At 37.5% G+C, this 21,968-nt stretch overlaps 1 protein-coding gene across 1 annotated transcript; it reads left to right on the top strand.

Moving 5' to 3' along the window:
* Positions 1-10,615: 10,615 nt before the first annotated feature.
* On the top strand, positions 10,616-21,178 carry LIN7C (lin-7 homolog C, crumbs cell polarity complex component). Its single transcript, XM_059138606.1, has 5 exons — positions 10,616-10,695; positions 13,968-14,086; positions 14,583-14,654; positions 16,737-16,946; positions 17,770-21,178. Exons 1-5 carry the CDS (start codon positions 10,659-10,661, stop codon positions 17,923-17,925), a joined length of 594 nt encoding a protein of 197 aa, XP_058994589.1. The 5' UTR covers positions 10,616-10,658; the 3' UTR covers positions 17,926-21,178.
* The last annotated feature ends 790 nt before the right edge of the window (positions 21,179-21,968 follow it).

Below are 21,968 nucleotides of genomic sequence, written 5' to 3'. Positions count from 1 at the left end.
TGAGAAAGAAGGAGATCATTAGAAAGAAGAAGTCAAGGCATTCCGAGACCAGAATATTGAAATGATCATCAATATGGAGGTTGAAATCGCCAAGAATTATGACAGGCACATTGTTGGAAAGAGTGAGGCTGAGCTCAGAGCTTAAAGTTTCAAGAAGTGTGGGGTGACCCAATGTCAGCAGATGACCGCAATAATAAAGGGTTGCTGATAATCTTCACACCAAAGTGCTCTACAAGAGAAGAGAATTTGATCTTGTAGGTGCGATGGAAATCAAAGGGACATCCCCATCCTCCCAGGTCCAGAATTCCACTCCAAATTCACATTCCAAATACAGGTTTTTGATGTCGCAAAAGTTATACTCTGTCCCCCAAAAAGCTGGTATGACTAGAGGCTTCATGCTTTTGCTCAAAGGAAATACTTACTAATTGCGAGACCAGAGGCATTGCATACCACTAGTATGGGAAAGATATTTTGGAAAAGGGTCTTTAAACCATCCCTGGGCATTGTCCCATATATGCAGCTGTTCCTGTATAGAACCTTCTTCACATCACTAGCAACAATAAAAACATTAAAAAATCAGATACATGTTTACTAATGATTAAAAACATAAAATTTTACCTGATACTCTGAATGAGGGATGTTGAGGTCAAGCTAATTGAGAACTAGCAGCATGAGTCAGTGGCTAAAATCTGTAGAAGTGCTCTTAATGATTTTTACAATTGTTTCCTTAATAATGGAATCTTAATAAGCAGGTCGATGTTAAATTAATAACATGCAGGCATTCTAAAAAGCGTATTGAAACAGGATTCTAGGCCATTCACTCAAGGCTTAAAGCCGTACTCCGGTTTTTTTATTCCTGGTAGAATATCATCTATCGGGAAGAATTATTTAAGCTAGAAAATGAAGTTTAAAGCATAATATTGATAAGAAGGAAAAGTGAAGTTTTTACAATACCCATGCAAAGGCAATGTAGGCCCAGAGCTACAACATTTCTGTTCATTGACTTTGCTCCATTTCATTCATTAAATGATCACTGAGCATAGGAAACATACCAGATACTTTGTTACCTGCTGGAGAGTCAGAGGAGAATACGCTACCATTCGCGTCCTTCCAGTGAACCCAAGGGTAAGAAGGTTCACCTAAGGGTTCACTATCTGATTGGCAAAAATAACCCCTTTCGTAGTAAACACAAAACGATGTTGATATTTGTGTGAAGTGCAGCACAGATAAGGAACATTTGAAGTGCATTTGGAAAGGAAGCAGAAATGTGTTCAACAGAGAAGAAAAGCACGCCAAGCAGGAAGAAGACCAGGGAAGCATGGGGTATTTGGGAGTAGGAGCTGCTTTGTGGGGCAGCTCTAGGAACATGGAAGGATGGAGTGGGAGGTGAAATGACATATTACAGAAAAAAACACATTCTTCGGCCCAATTCTAGTCGGCACTGCCCCTCTCTCACCACCCTTCTCCCCTAACATCCAGTCAATCCAAATAGTCCTCTTCCACGAGAAATCCAAATACGAGTATGTTGTGGTGTTTGAAAACATTACTAGAGATTTAGAGGACACAAGGAAGGACTTCATAGTATAAAATTCAGTGAGCCCCCGCCCTGCCCCCGGTTCTCATTCCCTTGCACCACCTCACCTCCTCAATACCCGCCCCACACCAGTCCACACCATCACCAACACCTAGTCCAATTATGTACAATTTCTCCTTTCTTCTCTGATATAACTGGTACTTTCCAATCAGAGCTTAACAACAGACAACACCCAAACAAAGACGACTCTTCCTTCAAAGCAATTTTCTTAGTATCTTCTATAATAATCAAAGTTGCTGGGGTGCCTGGGTGGCTCAGTGAGTTAAAGCCTCTGCCTTGAGCTCAGGTCATGATCCTAAGGTCCTGGGATCAAGCCCCGCATCAGGCTTTCTGCTCAGCGGGGAGCCTGGTTCCTTCTCTCTCTCTCTTTCTCTCTGCCTTCTCTCTGCCTACTTGTGATCTCTGTCTGTCAAATAAATAAAAAAATAAAAAATAAATCAAAGCTGCTTCTTCAGATTATATTTCTCTCTTTTTTTTTCAAGATTGATTTATTTGAGATAGAGAGACAGAGAGCAGGGGTGAGGGGGTAGGGGCAGAAGGAGAGGGAGAGAGAAATTCAAGCAGACACTCATGCTGACCTGAATCCCACAACCCTACAATCACGACCTGAACTGAAACCAAGACTCGGATGCTAACCAACTGAGCCACACAAATGCCCCATCCCTCAGATTATATGTCTAAATTATAGTTCTAATTCTAGCTCTTCAATTTTTAAAATCCTTCAGTGGCTAACTCTAGCCCAAAGAATAAATCCAAGCATCCAGGAGCCTCCACAATCTGTCTCAACTTAAATGTTAAGCTTCCTTTTCTTCCATACTTTCCCCATCCCAAGGTGTACACCATATACTCCACTGAAGCCTTCCTTGCTTCCTAAACTGGGCATTCATTTTCTTCCTGCATGGCTTTGCTCACATAGCCCTCTGTCTGGCATTCCCATTTCCCACTTACCCACTTGTTAAAATTCTAATGATCCCTGTAAAACTGTTTCCTTTCTAAAGCATTAGAAATAAAGCATTTCCAAAGCAATGTTAACCTTGGCACTCTTGGCATTTTGTGCTGGATAGTTCTTTGTGGGAGGGGGTGAGGAGTTGTCCTGGGCAAGGTGAGATGTTTAGCAGCATCACTAGCTTCTATGCTCTAGATACGAGTAGCAACCCTCACCCCACAAACCACCATCTGACAAGTAAAAATGCTTCCAGGGCACCTGGGTAGCTCAGTCGGTTAAGCCGCTGCCTTCGGCTCAGGTCGTGATCCCAGTGTCCTAGGATCGAGTCCCACATCGGGCTCTCTGCTCAGCCAGAAGCCTGCTTCTTCCCCGCTCTCTCTCTCTCTGCCTTCCTCTCTGCCTACTTGTAATCTCTGTGTCTGTCACATAAATAAATAAAATCTTAAAAAAAAAAATGCTTCCAGACATTGCTTCAAAATCACCTCTGGTTGAGAACTACAGCTCTTTAAAGCTTTCTCTGGTCACTACCAATGAGAAATCATTTCACTCCACTCTACTGCACAACACTTTGCCCTCTATTAAAACCCTTGCAACTGAAGCAACAGGAGCAGCAACAATAACAACAATTAGCTCCATCTCTGTTTTGTGTCTGTGATGGCTCATATGTCTGTTCCCTTCTGTGGGTCTGTGAGTCCTTTGAGAGCAGAGTATCTTTCCGGTATCTCTAGGACCCAGTGCAGTGCCTTACTACAGAGGGTAATCAGGACAAATTTGCTGAGTCAGTGGTAAGACTACTGTCAGTGTCTGTCTTCTGACTAGCCATTTGATGACCACATCACCTGCAAGACTGAGAAGTTAACAATCCTAATGTTGTTTTGAAAGGCTCTGTCCATATCTGGCAAGTTATAAGACACATTAAGATCAATGGATCCTGGAAAGTTTTTTTTGTTGTTGTTGTTGTTTAAAAAATATTTACATTTTGGAATGGTTTATAGTTGAGTAAATATTAATTTTCAGATTCAGTTTAGGTTAATAAAGTAATGTGGTTCATGTCAATAAATATTTTGGTTTCAGTCAGTTTGAGCACAACATGATTTTCTTTTTTGAGTTTGAAATGTAAATATAAAGTGGTGGTCCGAACCATAAAACATAGAACTTTAATAGATGTTGGTAGATTGATTAATTTATATAGTTTTCATTCACCCAAATCACTGGAGAGTTCCTTGAGGGTAGGAACACACCTGACATTTCTCCTCTCTCCATAGCACTTGCTGGTAAATACTTCTGAGTTAACTGGCTGAAACTTTTCAATGGGGGAAAATAAATTTATTGACCTAGAATGCTCTAAGAACTAAGTTTTCAAGTAGGTTTTAGAAGCTGCGGTAAAGTATAGCAAAGACTCCTAGAGTATTATCTCCACATTTAGTTCCCTCTTCCTCCCCAGGGACACAGTAGAAATTTGCATAGCTGGGCCCTTTGGCAATCAAAATAAAAAACTTAATTCCCCATTTCTATCACAGCAAGCTGGAACCATCTGAGTCAAAATATTATGTGAGACTTCTCAGACAGCTGCTTAAAAGATGCTAACTTGGGGTACCTGGGTAGCTCAGTTGGTTAAGTGTCCAACTTTGACTCGGGTCATGATCTCAGGGTTTTGGGATGGAGCCCCATTGAGGCTCCCTGTTCAGTGGAAATCTGCTTGTCCCCCTGCCCCTTCCCCCGACTCTTGCTTTCTCTCTCAAAAAAAAAAAAAAAAAAAAAAAATCTTAAAAAAAAAAGAGGCTGACTTGAATAGGAAGGGTGATTGCTATATTTATGCAAAAACATATCCTTTTCTTCTGGCCTGAAACTCACATGTAATAATTGGAACTCCTGCAACCATCTTAAATCATGAGTAAACTTAATGATCAAAGCCATGTCCTAGGATGCTGGCACAAAATGACAGAAACCAAGATCCCTAATGAAAATGCGGAGCTATCATACTTGCCCCAAATTACCTATCTCTGGATTTCCTTTACTTACTTTAAATGCACTATTACTTAGGACTTCCAAGTTTTTATGAAGCCATACCTAATATTAACTGATACATAAATATTTCATTGTAATTCAACACTATTTCTGAATGGCTAATATGTGCTAGGTCAGTAGTTCCCAACAAAGAAAGCCCATCACAAAAACCTTCATAATTTTCAGAAAATGAAAATGTTCATTTCATACTCAAGGCTTTCTGAATTAAAATTTACATATGGGTCTCTGGTATGAAGAAAATTAAATATATATACACACACACAATATACATCAACAAATCATATAAATTAGATGTATGATTATATATAGTCATATATAATATATACATAGTTAAATATAGTATGCATAGTTACACTTAATATATATTATATATAATACATATGTAACATATTTTTTATTTCTGTAAGGTTGGTAGTAATTCCGATTTTAATAATTTGAATTTTCATTATTTCCTGGTTAGTTTAGTTAAAGGTTTGTCAACTTCGTTGATCTTTTCAAGAAACCCAGTTTTTGTTTCACTGATTTTCTTACTTCTTTTTATTTCTATTCTATACTGGTTTTTGTTCTTTTATTTCTTGCTCTAAACTTTATTTTTTCCATATTTCTACTTGTTCTGGGTTTAGTTCATTCTTCCTTTTGAGTGTCTTAAAGTTTAGGTTATTGATTTGTGGTCTTTCTCCTCTTTTAATATAGGCATTTTAGCTATAAATTTCCCTCTAAACACTGCGTTAGCTGCATCATGAATGTATTTTTAAAGCCCTGTAATGTAGAAAATTCTGGTTTATAGTTGGTGAGAATTGCTGTACTTCTTTGCCATTATAGGATTTGGGGGTTTTATTTGTGTGTGTGTTTATTTTTCCATTTTCCAATGTGGTTGCTAAACTGTTGAGTAGACAAAGCTTTTCCTATAAAGTAAAATGCCTTGGCTTGGGTTTGGTTGGATTTACAGAATGACTCTTGCTTATAGCTCAAAGATTTCTTTCACAGCCTAATGTAAAAAGCAAGGACATGTTTGTTTTACTTGATTTTTCTCTGTAAAGTGAGGATTTCCTCGGCTATATGGGCCCTCTTTAAAGGGCCCTTTCAGTTGGAAGTTTCCTTCTCTGCCTGCTTATTTCTACTAAGCATATTTTTGGCAGCCCTGACACAATGTTTATGTCCTGTAAGTAGAGGTCAGCTAGTAGTGAAAACTTCCTCTGCTACCATAAGTCCTTTTCCTTGGCCTGGGTACTTTGTTATTTGCCATGCTTTGTCCACAATTTGGCAGCACCACTACCCACTCTACGTGACAAATGACATCATTGCTATAATGAGAATTCCAAGCAGCACCACTGGATCAAAGCCCATCTGTGTGCCTGCTCCCACACTTGACAAAACAAATTCCAAATTCATTCAGCATGCCGGTGCCATTTAGTCACAGTGACATATCCCAAATTTTGGACTCTGTGCAAAAACCAATCTGTGCCCACAAAATTAATCATGGAACACATTTTATGACGTTTGACAACAACTTAAAAGGTTCTCATCTCTGGCAGGTGGCTCTGCCAATCTGCAAGTATGTGCATGACAAATCCTGAACAATATATTATGTGACTGAAAATATATCATGCAGGATGCACACCCTGGAGAGAACCAGAATGAGTCCAAACAATCCTGAGGTCTGTCTCAGGGATATATAAGCCAGACTGCTGTCTTGTGAAGGAAGGATGATGGCCCCAGGTACACACAGAAAGCCAAAGAAAAGGCAACAGCTCGTGTGCCAGTAAATGCTGAGAACATTGGCACAACCGCCTGTGTTGGCAGGACCAAGAGTTTGAGATGGCTAATTTAAGCGACAAGATCCTGGCAAACAGATTTATTTAGGGCAAGGGTGCGTCAGAAAGATGCCAGAAAAATACATCAATCTGTGCCTTTACATGTACTGTAGAGTGATGATGAGACAGTTGACATTAAAAAAGTAAACCCTTACACTTTAATATAATCTGCAGCTCATCCTAACAATAAGTAGGGTTTTACTTTCGATCTCTGGTACTCCACGATGGGGTTTTATGTTTTCACCTGAGATCTTCAATCAAGAAAATATTTCTTCAACAGGTGTTCTTGAAGAGATTTCCCCATATGGCTGTGCTGAATTGATGAGACTAGTGTTTTTATATATCGTTTAGTTTATTTAAACATGTAGGCTATTTCACATTTGACAATATCTCACTTCAAATAAAGGAAGTCACTTATCTGAAATTTTACTTTACTGAGGAGTATATTACAGGGACTCTATTAGAAAAAGAAAGACAATGGGGATTTTAGTAGTACTGGTAGAACTCTTCGTTTAAGAGCAATATTTTACTTGGTACTAAGACATAACTGTTTTTACATATCTATTCTGTACAGTAGTGCTTATTTGTATATAGTTCAACCGGCAATAAAACAATAGAATGTGAAAAAAAATAGTAAGATGCTCCACTTGGTGTGTCTGGCTTCCTCGTGTTACTTTCCATGTTCCATTTTCCCTCTCTAGACAGCCTCCTACCCGCAATTTTCCCCACCTACTCCCTTCTCTGACTCGATGCTGTCTTAGTGCATTGTATTTGCAATGTCTTGGGTTAAGAATGCTTTCATAACCCGACAGCCTACTTAGGACTTTAATTCCTCATATGAAGAAAAATTTGCATAATTTAGCTTTCACTGGGATTTGTCTCCACTCAGAGTTCCTATTCTGAGTCTTCCTTTCCACCTCTGAGGCAGAAAATAATATGAGGAAGCAACAGGTAAAGAGGAGTTCTTCCACAGGAAGAGCAACTTCTTGATTAGGAAGTGAGTCTTAATAACCTGATGAGTCAATAACCTGATAGAGGCATAAAACTCAAATAGCTCTGTGCTGTTCTGTACTCACAATTGCCTCCTTTGGGACACAGGGCAGCAATCTGTCCTCTCTTCTGGAAAGTGAAGGAGCTGGACTCTAGTCTCTCAACTCCAGTAGTCAGAGAATTGTGAATTACAGAGTGGGATTTTAGGGGATCTCTCCTTACACAAATACTGATTCTTTTATTTTGTTCATTAAATACAAATGAATTGTTAATTGATTCATATTTTCCCTGCTCAGTAGCTACTAAAACTTTTTTCTTTCTTTCCTATGCTTAAATAATTAGTGATCTGTAACTGGTCTGATTCCTAATTCTTAGAATATGACTTTTCAATCTTTTTATTTTGTCTGAAAACTTATAGGATTTTCTACTTATCCCTGGAATTCTGGAATTTTATGCTGATTATGTATGTTAAGAAATTACCAAGGATGGGGTGCCTGGGTGGGTCAGTTGGTTGAGTATCTAACTCTTGGTTTCAGCTCAGGTCATGATCTCAGGGTCCTGAGATCAAGACCTGCATCATCAGTCATCGGGCTCCCCACTCAGCAAGGAGTTGCTTCCTCTCTCTCTCTCTCTCTCTCTCCCTCTGCCTCTCCCCTACTCTCTCTCTATCTCTCTCAAATAAATAAATTTATCCCTACTCTCTCTCTCAAATAAATAATCTTAAAAAAAAAAAAGAAGAAGAAATTACCAAGGACAAGGAAAGAATCACCCAAAAGGAGCAAACAATACCCAGTCCCAGCTACTGAGAATTGTTCCTCGTCCTGCCAATCAAAACAGAATCACATAATTCATGGGGCATGGGGTAAAGAACTTAGAACGGTATTGACTCAACAGTGGGACATAATTAGCCCTATACTAAAGGCTGTACTGGTTCCACTTAACAAAGCTCAAAGGACAAAATTATTTTCAAGTATCCTATCTGCATTTCAAAACAAATCTCAAAAATATTCATAGGGATACAAAAATATCCAGCACCCACAATGCCTGGCATTATAGATAGATAGAGATAGATAGAGATAATCTATCTCTCTCTCTATATATATATATATCTCACTGGTCATGAAAGAAACAGGAAATTATGAGTCATAATGAAGAGAAAAATCAGTCTATAGAAACAGTGCCAGAAATAGCACAGATGACAGAATTAAAATAGAAACATTAAAATTGTCATTATAATTGCATTCTATATGTTCGAGAGGCTTTGGGAAAGATTGGGCATGGTAAGGATGGACATGGGAAATGTAGAAAAACACTCACACTCTTAAATCTTAACTGCTACAGATAAAAACTATCACCTCTGAAGTGAAAAATGAACCATTGGTACTAAGAGAATATTAGATGTCAAAAAAAGGAAACAGAAGTTTTTGAAAAAACAAAATGAATAGAGCACTAGTCAGCTGTAAGACAGTGCCATACAATGGAATGTACGTGAATGTAGGCTCCCCAAAGGAGAGGAGCTGGAGGAAGGGGGAAAAGAAAATATTTGAAGAAATCAGGGCAATGTCTACATTTGTCTTGTTCCATGAGGCATTCTCAGTGCCTAGCAAGACACCTGGTAGACACTAGACATTTAGCAAACATTTCTTGAAAATATTTGTGGCATAACAATGAGTAAGAGATAATCACGTGAGTGCTACTGTAGGATATAAGGACTATCAGGGACCAAGGAAGAACACTTTGAAGAGAGGGAAGCTTAGTAAAAAGTGGAAATTCTTCAGTGGACCAGGAGGATGGGTTCAGTTTGAATGTGTATAACATGGTTTGGAGAATTAGAGGAGATGAGCAAGGTCCTTCTCTATAAAAACAACGTAAGTGAAGACTTGGAAGCAAGAATAAACATGGTTTTGAATATATCACCCTGACTGGAGGAGTGGTTACACTCGAGGGATAATGAGAAATGAGATTAGATGGATAACTTTCAAGTGTCGGAGCATGCAAGTCTTTAGAAATGAGAAATGGGGGTTAAGGGAGGAACCATTGCAAGTTTCTGAAGAGAAACCTTTAATGAAGAAATCAGGGTTCAAGGGGAAAAGAGCCTAATGATGACATTCATGATGGATTAGAAGAAAACATTATACTTGAATGGAACGAGTGGGCAGGACATGACCAGGAAGTTGTTAAAACAATCCTATCATGAAGTGTTGAAAACTTGTATATGAGGGACGCCTGGGTGGCTCAGTTGGTTAAGCAGCTGCTTTCGGCTCAGGTCATGATCCCAGCGTCCTCGGATCGAGTCCCACATCCAGCTCCTTGCTCGGCAGGGAGCCTGCTTCTCCCTCTGCCTCTGCCTGCCATTCTGTCTGTGCTCGCTCTCTCCCTCTCTCTCTCTGATAAATAAATTTAAAAAAAAAAATCTTAAAAAAAAAACAAACAAACTTGTATATGAAAGCACCTAACACAGTAACAACAGAGCCTATGGCTTAAATGAATGTCAGTGTGATCTAAATATTGAGCAAATTAATATTCCATTTAAGTTAAGTACTAGGTTGTTTTTTTTTCTTGGTTCATTAATTTTCAGAAGCAGCCCTAAGAAATGCATTAAGAAAATTTGCTTCCTATTTCATTTACTAAGACTTTGGATCTGCTTTTTTAAATTGTTCTTTTGTGGTTGCACCAAAGTGCCTTGTTCTCTTGCTCGCCAGATGTTTCATGCTTTTTTGTACTTTAACATCCTTACTCTCAAACAGATTTGCAGGGAAGACTCATGCCTTGATTTTTAAAATTAAAGGGATGCTGCCACAAAAAGAGAATTTATCCCGTTACACACGTTGTCACCGAATCCCGAAGTTTAAGAGTGGAAAAGAGCTTGGAGATAGGCCCTTTTCGTCTCACAGACTGGGAAACTGAGGCCAAAAGAGATTAAGTAAGGAGTCCAGACTCGTACAGCTATTTCTGGTCAAACCAGGACAAGAAGCCAGACTTCACTTGGAGCCAAAAGTTCCAAGCGAGTGGGACAAGGCTGGAGTCCGAGGCAGGCAGCAAGAGTCAGGAAAGGTGCTTCTTCGCCTTCGGAGACCGGGGAATCCGCTAGCCACAGGACCGCTTCCTACCCTGCGCAAGACCACCGCCAAGATCCCTGCTCCTATATCGCCCCCACTACCGTCAGAGCCTCCGCTCCTACTCTCGCGATACTGTCAATCCGTCGCCTTCCAGCTCCCGCTAAGCCCCGCCTCTCCACCGCACCCTATGTCGTCATTTCCTGTGGGTCTGCAGGCAAAGGGAGAAGATGGCGGCGTTGGGGGAACCTGTGCGGCTGGAGAGGGGTGAGTACGGCCGAGGCCGAGACCGAGGTGGGCGGCGGGAGTGAAAGAGTGCCGTATTGCCGGAGGGGAGGAGGGGCGACCCAGGTTTCAAGATCTGGATCCAGGCTGTCCCTGGCGCCGAAGTCGCTGCGCTTGGCCCCTGGGAGGGCGCTTGTGGTCCCTTGACTGATACTTAGACCCCTGCTCTGTTCACATGGACTATGCCGGGGCACAGTACAGTTAAACACCACCTGTCCGCCTTCGCAGACACACGCCGCACACGCGCTCCTTGGGTGCGCACAGCAGACGGGGCGCCCAGAAGCCAACATCACAAGCCCATTTGGGACCAACCGCAGTCACTGGCTTTATTTTTGCCCGCACAAATCCGGTGTCCCCGCCTTCACTCACACATCGCAGACATCCCAGGCACACAGCGCATTTACCAGAATCCATATTTACGCACGAACTCCGACTTTATTTTTACCACGGCCTCACTTGTGTTTGTTTCGGGCGACTTCCTGGCTTTGGTGCCCCTCCCAAGCACCGAGAAGGTGCTTTAAAAACCATTCTGCTGATTTGGTCTTGGGAAGAAGGTTACATAACTAGTTGGAATTGGTAGGTTGTAAAATACCGAATGTATAGTCTTATTCCCTCTTTACAGATCTTAACACTGGTAACTGGCTGGTTGCTTGCTTTTTAGAGCAGACTGTCAAGAGAGTAAAATCTGTTCTGCTGAGTAATTAGATACGGAAGAGCTAGTGACAGTACATGGCTATGCTCCTGTTCCATATTTTCAGCATTCCACTCTTTCCTTCCCCAGACCAAGCATGTCTTTGACACACCAGTATTAGAAGTTATTGGTAAGCGAAAAACAAACTGAACGTTTTGAGTACTAGTAGTAAACAAAATAAAGGGTGGCGATTGTAAATATCTTCGAAATATTAACATTTGCAGTTACAGCCTGAATATTAAGTAACTTCTACCCCAAGAAGAAATATATTTTTTGGAATTACTGTACGTAGAGAAACCTCTTTCCTCATACCTTCACACAGATGCTCACTTAACATTATTAATTCCTTACGGTGTTCACTATTTGTAAGTCTCTTTATAAATGATACTGTTTCCCTCCTGCCCACCAGACCATTAAGGAATCATTTTTGACAGAGGAGTAGCTACTCTGGGAAGACTTACTAAGTTAGGCCTAAGACTGTGACGTCTTCCTCTTGAGCACAATGGCACTGTGCTTTGAAGGTGGGAACAACTCTGTTCCTTGTGAACAGAGGAGTAGGTGTTTTTCTTTGAAAGCCAGTTGCAGGATTCTAACATGTTGGCGGTCTTTTGTATTTTTAAGTGCAGCACAAAGTGTGAAACTTCACCTCTGGCATTTAGTTTTGGTAGTCATGACTCCCCCCCCCCCCCCTTTTTCAGAGTTCTTTTCAGTCCTATAATAGAATGCTCAGCAGCTTAGTAGGATGAATTGGTAGTGGTTGCCATTTAGCAGGATAAGAAAGATTACATCACCTGTTTTCTTTAGAACTTGGTTTAATAACAAACTCTATTAACAAACACTCCCAACAGTCCTACAATTTAAAATTAATGCATATGATCAAGTTCTGAGTGTCTTCTAAATAATAAAAACATGATTCAGTGGAATACATTTAAGCATGTATTGGATACAGTTTAGGCTCAGTAAAGATTTTTTGTTACTTCAAAATATTTATGTAGCTTACATATCATAACTTGTAAATTAAAAGAATCCATTAACCAACAATCTGTATTCACCAGTCATCCTAGGGGTGGGTTATCAGAATGGGGAAAGTCTGATTCCATTGCATTTGATTGACATCATTTTAAGCTTTTATTACCTGAAATTGAAAATCTACTTCTTTTTTCACTACATTTATTCCTAGTTTTGCAGTTGCATACACAAAGAAGGCCATATTAATTCTATAAGGAAAAAGTTTCAGACTTGTGGTATAATACAAAGTTTAGAGCTTTTTCCTTTCAGAAGGAGGCAAAGAATAATAAAGTAATATGTACTCTAGCCTCCTGGGGTACAAAAACAGTTAAGAAAAAAAAAATAGAGTCAGTTACTAACAGTGCTTTAAACATGACTCAGTCTTTTTATAAAAGATCTTATTTATTTATTTGAGAGAGGTGCCCTGCTAAGTACGGCACCTGACCGCAAGGCTCATCCCAAGACCCAGAGATCATGACCTGAGCCTAAGGCAGATGCTCAACCAACCTGAGCCACCCAGGCGCCCCAGTATAACTGAATCTTGTAACATTTTTTAATTTTCATAAAATATTCTTACACTTCCCAATGAGAATTTCCTAACATGCTTAATATATTTGTGTAAATCTGTACAACCCCTTAATATTTCTTGTGATTAATTGACATCCAGGTAACTTAACAGTTATGCTTGCTACATGTCAGACATGTGTTTTTTGGTTTTGTCAGGTAAGTCTTTTTTTTTTTTTTTTTTTTTTTTTTTTTTGGTCAAGTACATCTTATAGGGAAGTATTGTTAACTTCATTTTACAGCAGAAACACGGAGGCACAGACATTAAATAACTTGCCCAAGCTCACACAGCTAATATTGAGGCCAGATTGACAAAACTTTTTATTTTTCTATTTTGTGAACATATGTATTTGATTGAGCCTATCTTAATTAAAATACTGTGTTAATGATTATAAGCTGAAAGCAGACCACAGTTAATTTGTTCCTTTATACCACTGTTTTAACTGTCCCTGCCACTAACTGCGTCTGTTACTGAATGGCTCATATCCACATATAAATTATAGTTTTCTTTGGGAAATGAAAAGGAATTTCATTAGCACACAGTCCTTTCACTCCTCTGTGCTTTGATCACTAATAGTGATAGATAAATTTTAATTGTCTAACTAGTTCCAGAAAGAACTGTCAGCATTTTGAAGCAATACAGTTCATGTATCTGTCACATTTGAACACCTGTCCTTTCCTGTGACATTTAATATTTTATATTCAGTTTTCCTCCATCTTTTCAAAGATACTGTTTTTCAGATCTTATGTGTGCAACATTAGGTTCATAATTGCATAAAAGCATTCTCAGATTTTGCATTTCCTCCCTCTTAATGTGTGTTCACAACCCTCCTTCCCCCCACCAAACACACAAACTCATGCTCTTATGTTTTGTTTTTTTCTCCATATTCTACATTTTTCTGGTTAATCCTTGGGGACTGAATCTTGTTACGAGGCATTTAAAAAATCTTCAGAGAAAATCATCTGTCAGTGTTTGTTTGTTTAACTCTAGATATTTGTAGAGCAATTGAGTTACTGGAAAAACTGCAAAGAAGTGGAGAGGTACCACCACAGAAACTTCAGGCTTTACAAAGAGTCCTTCAAAGTGAATTCTGCAATGCTGTAAGAGAGGTAAGTAAATGGTATTAAATTTACCAAAAGCCTGAGTTAATTAGGTATAACATAATACTGTGAAATTTGGGTTCAGAAGTTCTTAAGAAAACAAACTTTAGAAAAATATTAGAACCTATCCCTCTTCATTTTTTGAAAAAAAAAAAAAATTTGTTGAAGTATGGCTAACATACAATGTAACATAAATTTCAGGTGTACATGTTGATTCAGCAATTCTGTTCATTATTCAGTGTTCACCACAATAAGTGTAGTCATCATCTGTCACCAGACATGTTATTACAATACTAAGATATTCCCAATGCTATACTTTTCATGTCCATATTTATTTTATAACTGGAACTTTGTACCTTTTCATTTTTTGGAATTTTTAATAGAAAAACACTTTACCAAGATGGCATAACTTTGCCTAAAACTTGAACACGCTTAATAAATTAACTTAGAACTCAAATGTAGTATATTCTGAGATTTTAAATCATGATGATATTGGGTTTTACAGGTATATGAACATGTCTACGAGACTGTGGACATCAGTAGCAGTCCTGAAGTGAGAGCTAATGCAACTGCAAAGGTAATTTTTGTTTTTGTTTTTTGTTATTTAGTAAAAGTGAGAGAATTCATCATAAATGAAAGTTTTAAAATATGTAATTATTAGATATTTGAAAGGCTTGTTTTGAAAACTAACATAGAGTATCTTTCAAGCCACACTAAACTTGTCTCACATACAAGGATAAGACATTTTTTATTGGCTTTGCAAGGAATACTTCATTATACGGTTTAGATAATGCATTAAAAATACACTTGCACAAAAATAATAATGCACATGTAATACACCGTTGTTATATATAATATACATATATCATTATGTAAATTTTCATCAAAACTCTGAGGTATATATTATTCTGATTTTATCAGTGAGGAAACATTAGATTAGATTATTTTTCTCAGACCACACAAACAGCAAATGGTAGGACTGGGTACTCCTGCAGGTTGCTCTTTGCTTTTCACCTTCACCTTAACTCCGCAAATACGGGGTGATGTTGTTAGTAGGTTACCTCCTCAGAGCTGCATATGGTAGGTTTTATGTACTTTTCTGTCCCAGTGCTTTCCTCTGATATTTCTAGCATTGACCTCAATGTCTAGCATGTTTTGTTAAAATAAATATCAGCATTAGGGGACTTATATTAGATTTACTCATTAGCAAGTACTTTTGTCTTGTTAGTTATTGGTCCATAAAAGGAAATATTGGATTCTTTGTTGAATATAAACACTTAAACATGTGGATACAGTTTGGAAGAGCATTAAAAAATGTCTTTCTCTGTATTTGAGACAGTTTAGTGCAACTTGAAAGATACTCTGTTAGGGGTGCCTGGGTGGCTCAGTAGGTTAAAGCTTCTGCCTTCGGCTCAGGTCATGATCCCAGGGTCCTGGGGTCTAGCCATGCATCGGGCTTTCTGCCTACCTGTGATCTCTGTCTGTCAAATAAATAAATAAATAAATAATCTTTAAAAAAGAGAGAGAGAGAGAGAGAGAACGATACTCTGTTAGTTTTCAAAATAAGCCTATCAGATATCTACCATTTGCTATAAAAGTATAGAAACTTGGCTTGAAATTCCTTAGTTTTATGACCTTCATGGCTTACTGAATTTCTGGACCTTAGTTCTGTTATCTAAAACAGATTCTTTCAGACCTTGGAACCTAGTGATATTCAGTAGATCTTGATTTCCTCCTTCTTCCCATTTTTGCTCATGTACCCTGATCTGTCATGAAAAATGGTACCAGATTACTTCATTACCTTTAAAAGCAGAATGAAGCAAATCTCAACTTTGTGTTAGAATTAATGTAGATTAGTCTAAATTTGAAAGTTTTGAAGAAGATGTGACTTTGTTTCATCTTCTGTGGGATTTTAGTAGTAACTGGGTAGTTAACTAAAGCAACAAAAAATTTCACGGTTGTCTGTACCCATCTTTTTCTCAGCAGTGAATTATTTAATTTGTCATTTATTACATATTACAGCAGCCCAAATGACTGTGTAAGAACACTTATCTCCTTACAGATTATTATGTATGTAGGTTGTGCTTGTACAAAAACTCCTGAAGGAGCCGGGCTCTTGAGCCCCAAGTTCAGGGCTGCTGGCATGCTGGGGAGGAGTTTTCTGTTAAAGTGCTCCAGTGTTCATATGCCAGGCAAGCCTGCTTGCCTATTGCTGCTCAGAAGTTCTGGACACTGGGTGGCTGAGTGACCTAATCAATCTTAATACCTCCTATATAGATTCAGGGTGTGCTTTCTAGTCATCATCTCTAAAACCCCATGCACTTAGTTTTATCTTCTCCTAACTCCCAGTGAATTTGTGAGCATGCACACATCAAAAGTAAATAAAAAAGAGACAAAAAGGGGCATCTGGGTGGCTCAGTCAGTTGAGCATCTGTCTTTGGCTCAGGTCATGATCCCAGGCTCCTGGGATCAAGTCCCAAATCAGGCTCCTTGTCGGCAGGGACCTTCTCCCTCTGCCATTCCCCCTGTTTGTGCTCACGCTCTATCTTCATGTCAAATAAATAAATATAATCTTTAAAAAATAAAAAAAATTAAAAAGAGACAAAAGAACTGAAACAAATAAAGTTCACATTTTTAAATATGTAAAATTTTCTTTGAGGCTACTGTGGCTGCATTTGCTGCCAGCGAAGGACATTCTCATCCTCGTGTTGTTGAGCTACCAAAAACAGAAGAAGGCCTTGGATTCAATATTATGGGAGGCAAAGAACAAAACTCTCCAATCTATATATCTCGAATAATTCCAGGTGGAATTGCTGATAGACATGGGGGCCTCAAGCGGGGAGATCAACTCCTTTCTGTTAATGGAGTGGTATGGATGAATTTTATTTCTATTTGTAGTAATGCATTGTAACCACTTGGGGGTGTATTTGAGTTCTAGAAACAAGATGGTGGGGGTGAGGGAGAACCAAAGAAGCTTTGTAGTTCAGAAATCCCTTAGGAGAATCCTGGGCAGTACTACTTAGGACACAGATACTTTTTAAGGCATTTTAAGTGTGTTTTGCTGCTTTTCCAATGTAAATTCGCAATGCTTCGTGTGATTTTTATGAAATAATTAAGCTCTCTAGTAGTTAAAGAAGTACATTAATTAATAAAAGTCTGCCCTTGTTTTAGTCTTATAGTAGAGCCATTGCTTAATTTAATTCTGACTTAGTGAAATAATACGGCAAATAAATTGGTATTAGGAGTAATTATTTGGAACTTAAAAACCAGTTCCTGGACTACAAACAATACTATTTTAGCAGAAGATTTCACATGGATTAAAATGATAAAGCCAGGGGCGCCTGGGTGGCTCAGTGGGTTGGGCCGCTGCCTTCGGCTCGGGTCATGATCTCGGGGTCCTGGGATCGAGTCCCACATCGGGCTCTCTGCTCAGCGGGGAGCCTGCTTCCCGCTCTCTCTCTCTGCCAGTCTCTCTACCTACCTGTGATCTCTCTCTGTCAAATAAATAAATAAATAAATCTTTAAAAAAAAAAAAAAAAATGATAAAGCCAGATTATCTCATAGGTTTGTTGTGTTGAGATGATACATTAAAACTTTTTTACTTATATGTATTGTAAACATTTTGTGTTTTGAGTTACCTAACAAAACCTGAATATTAATTGTATGTGTGTTCATGTCTATTTTTTTCGTAGAGCGTTGAAGGAGAACATCATGAAAAAGCTGTAGAACTGCTGAAAGCAGCTCAGGGAAAGGTTAAATTAGTAGTACGATATACACCCAAGGTCCTAGAAGAAATGGAGTCACGCTTTGAAAAAATGAGATCAGCGAAACGCAGGCAACAGACCTAATGCAGTTCAAAACTTTATATTCCATTTTGCTTTTAGCTAGAAAAGTTTTACTTGTGACCTACTGATGGCCGCAATGCCAATGATTGTAAAAAAGAAACAGAAACTTCCTGCGAAATCCTCCTTGCCATTTTATAAACACCTATTTTAACATTGTTGTGGTTCCAGAGATGCATACACTTTTCTGACAAGAAAAAGTGAAAGGTGATGAGGGCAATTCTGTCCTGCTGTTTTTACAGGCCTTTTTCAAATGCAGATTTTGTCATAAAGTTGTTATAGATTTTTAAAAATGCTTTTTTAATATTAAAATGTACTTTTACATTCTTAATCTTTTTTTAGGAAAAAAAAGTTTTCTTCATTTGGCTGCTTATTTAAAAATAACAGTTCTCCAATTCTTTTTTTTGCTTACTCTATTTTTTTTAACCTGTAAAATTTCTTTATGGTTTTCCAAGAAATTAAACGTTAACAGTCTCAGCTACAGCAGTTCATTACACTATCAGTGTTCACAGCACTGCTGCATTTTGTACTTTGAACACACACATAATATATATAATCAGTGGTAAATCATAACGCAGCAGAGTAGAAGTTTTTTACTTTTATTTAAACATAACGTATAATGAATATTCATTTATACTGATTTATAAAAGTTTTTAAACACTGAAACAATCATTGCTAAAATATATATTTCATAATATTTGAGCAGTGAGGCAAGAGGATATTACTGATTATACCTATTTATGTTCAACAACATATCTTAAATTACAAATGCAAAAACAGGTTCAGGTTTCATCTTTTGCAAATTCTTTTAATACTGTTCATTTTTATTTAAATATATTTCTTATATTTTGGTGTTTCCATTCCTAGAGATGAGCCAATTAGTTCGTTCTGGTAAATAGCAGAAGCAAAATAAAGGAATACTCAACCTCACTAGCCTCAAGGGTTACACACTCTTAACTAGCTCAACATAAGAATTGGTTTTAAGTAGGAAGAAGATAGAAGGATATACTTAAGATACATAGAAATTATGAGATGATATATTCATAAGGATCTGCAGACTCTTAAGTCAAAATGAGTAGGAACTCATTCATACTGAGATGGTTGAATTCAGAGATGTGATCTTTGATTCAAATGATGGGAATTGTGAGAGATACTTTCATTTGTCCACTGGATGTCACTCTTTAACTGAAAGGCAGCTACTAGTGTAGGACTATGACTGAGGTCTTTTTCAAGGTGGAAATTAAGAGTTGAAGTTCATTTTCAGTCACAACTTATAGGAACGTTTGTATGGTTTTTAAGAATTTAAAGTGACAGATGCTAAAAAGAAGATAATGGATTGAAATGTATAAGGAATTTATCCTAATTACTAACCCTGTGTAAAAAGTGGGCATTTTGTAACATTCCTTCTGGAAGAATAGAAATGTATACCTTTTTCTGCATGTTTGTGAGCACTGTGAGTCTTAACAAGATTATTCCAGTTTTCAATGATTTTCAGAATAAGTCAATCAGCATTGTTATTTATCATTTAGGTATTGAACACTGGATTGCATGGTTGAATGTGTCTTTAGTCCACTACAAAACGTGCTTGTATTGATAGGATCATGTTGTTAAATTGTGTATTTTCAAAATTAATTGATGTTTTTAAAATGTTGAGACCAAAGTAGTGTAGAATTATGGACTTAATTTAATTGTAAAATTATTAGAGGTATTTGTTGTAGAGCTTTACATATTAAAGAGAGATATTGGTGCATATAAAAACAGTAATATTATTATGCTCGTATTCTTGCATTACAGGGTAAGTAAATCCTGAAAAATCTTATTTTAGTATAGCTACAGCTGTAGTAGCTTTTAAGGGTGTGTCAACATTTCATTATAAATTATAGCTTCCTGGTTCAGTATCTCAGCTGTTTCAGAACTTTCAGCCAAGTTCAATCTTTTTTGGTGTTGAAACTTAGTAAGTTGAGTAAGCTATTTTTTTTCCTTCTACAGTAATCCACAATCTGTTCGTTGTGTGGGTTGGCACTTATTTATAATTCTTAAAATAAAGATAGCTTAAAGGAGCCAAATACAGTAGTTTTGCTTGCTCCTGTTGAGCATGAGTAGCAGTAGTTTGTTTTTGTTAATGCAGTTTTCACAGTGTATCCCGGAATTTTTAATCTTGACCATAGAAAAATACAGTCGTTCAGTGGCAATGATGTACAGTAGTGGTCTAGTATATAGTGAGGGAATGAAGGGAGTTGTCATCTTATAAATAAATGTATGATTCATGAACGTAACTAGGCACATTATAAGTATATAATAAGTTTTCTTATTTGTAAATTATAAACTACCCAATTTCCATCTAATTTCTTGGTATTTCAAAAGGGGTGGATTCAGTGGTTTTCAGCCTTTGCTGCACATTAGAACGCCCTGCAGAGCTTTTAAGAAGTAGCACTACAGGACTTCCATTCCATACCAAGTAAGTTCAGAATCTTTGAGGGTGCAGCCAGATACTTAATTTTTTAAGCTTCCCAGGTAGTTCTAAAGGACATCTAGGGTAGAAAACTGCTTGTTTTCCTCTTTATAAAATGCTCTAATTACACTGGATTCTGTTTGGAAGTATCAGAGTAGAATAACTCAAATTACGGCTACCTTTAAGTAGCTGCAAATATAGTAATTGAGTATCTTCCTTAGTAATTTCTTTAAGAATAAAAGATACTTGGCATTCCTTATTTGGGAAGTAATTACAGTTTATCTTTTATCTTTTTTTTAAATCTGCCAGTAGTTTAAAATTTTAATGTCTGTCATCTTTCTGCCCCTTTTGCCTTTAAACCTTAACAAAAATAAATGTTTATTAGTTGAGAAAGCATGTTTAAAAACTGCAGGTGAGAAATACTGTCATTGATAATTATGTGCTGTCTTCATATGGCCGCTTTATCTGTTAGTATACTAGATTGTAATGGCCTGGTTCTTTGGGGTTTGGTAATTCAGATGTGTTTTTAAAAAATCGTTGTCTTCCTCTACTAAATTTTTTAATTATTTTTCTCAAGTACTTAAGTAGTTTGGCTCAAGTACTTTGTTTACAATTTAAATGAATATTATAGCATTTAATAGAAGAAACGGCTATGGCTTCTCTGAAAAGAATGTCAGCATGACTTGGTGTAGACTTAAAAGAATACATGTTATGAATATTTTATAATGTGGAATGATCACTGAAATATCCAGGACTCTGGTAATTGTATTTCCAATAAATATATGTTTATGAATTTTCTAACTTAAATTTTGTTGTCTCTCCTAACAGTCTGGTGTCTTATACTTTCTATTGTCCAGAATTCCACTAATAGTGTTTCTTCAGTGGTTATTGTAGTTCTGTAATGGTTAAATAGCAGAGAAAACCAATTTGCCTGCTCATTAATTTTCAAGAACTTCCAAACTAATTTGTACCTGGACATAGTTTCTAAAAATATCAGCAGATAGTTTGCTTCTACTTTAATTCTTTGGTTTGAGGCAAGGAAGTAAGTCCCAAATGGATTTAACACTTTTTCAATAGATGACTTCATTTACCAAGTTAATCCTGATTCTAAGGTTTATTTAAAATAAATTTGTATTATGTTCCTATTATTTGGATTTTTTAAAAAAAATTGGTATAACTTCTACAATAAATGTGTTTCTGAAAGCTCTGTATAAAATAACTTTTACATAAGGTAAAAAGCATAATGTATGGTAGTTACTATTGAGTGAACCTTTGAATTCCTATATTTTGTTTGGTCTTTCATAAAATATAACTACAGAAAAAATTCTCTTGTGTTATTTTGAGAGAGGCAGTATGGCATGTGATTGACGGCACAGTGTGTACAGGCTCACTACCCTGGTGTGAATCCCAGACTCACCATTATTGTGTAATCTTAACAGAAGTTAGTTCTCTGGACCTTAGTTCCTCACCTGTCATGTGTAATAAGAATGCCTGTAACTGGTCGTTATCTGTCAAGCCCTGAAAAAGGTGCCTGGTGAAGTGAGTGCTATTTGTGTCTGCTATTATTTGCATATAAAAGCTTAAGGGAACTTAGTAG

This window comes from Mustela lutreola, chromosome 1, assembly GCF_030435805.1.
Source record: "Mustela lutreola isolate mMusLut2 chromosome 1, mMusLut2.pri, whole genome shotgun sequence".
NCBI lineage: Eukaryota > Metazoa > Chordata > Mammalia > Carnivora > Mustelidae > Mustela > Mustela lutreola.
The sequence above is the reverse complement of the archived record's forward strand: the minus strand, read 5'-3'. Positions and strand labels throughout refer to the sequence as shown.

Excerpts from the sequence above, each read along its gene's own strand:
- LIN7C (XM_059138606.1), top strand. The coding sequence starts at position 10,659 with ATGGCGGCGTTGGGGGAACCTGTGCGGCTGGAGAGGG. Across the intron at positions 14,087-14,582 it reads TCTGCAATGCTGTAAGAGAG|GTATATGAACATGTCTACGA; the intron begins GTAAGTAAATGG and ends TGGGTTTTACAG. Across the intron at positions 14,655-16,736 it reads GAGCTAATGCAACTGCAAAG|GCTACTGTGGCTGCATTTGC; the intron begins GTAATTTTTGTT and ends ATTTTCTTTGAG.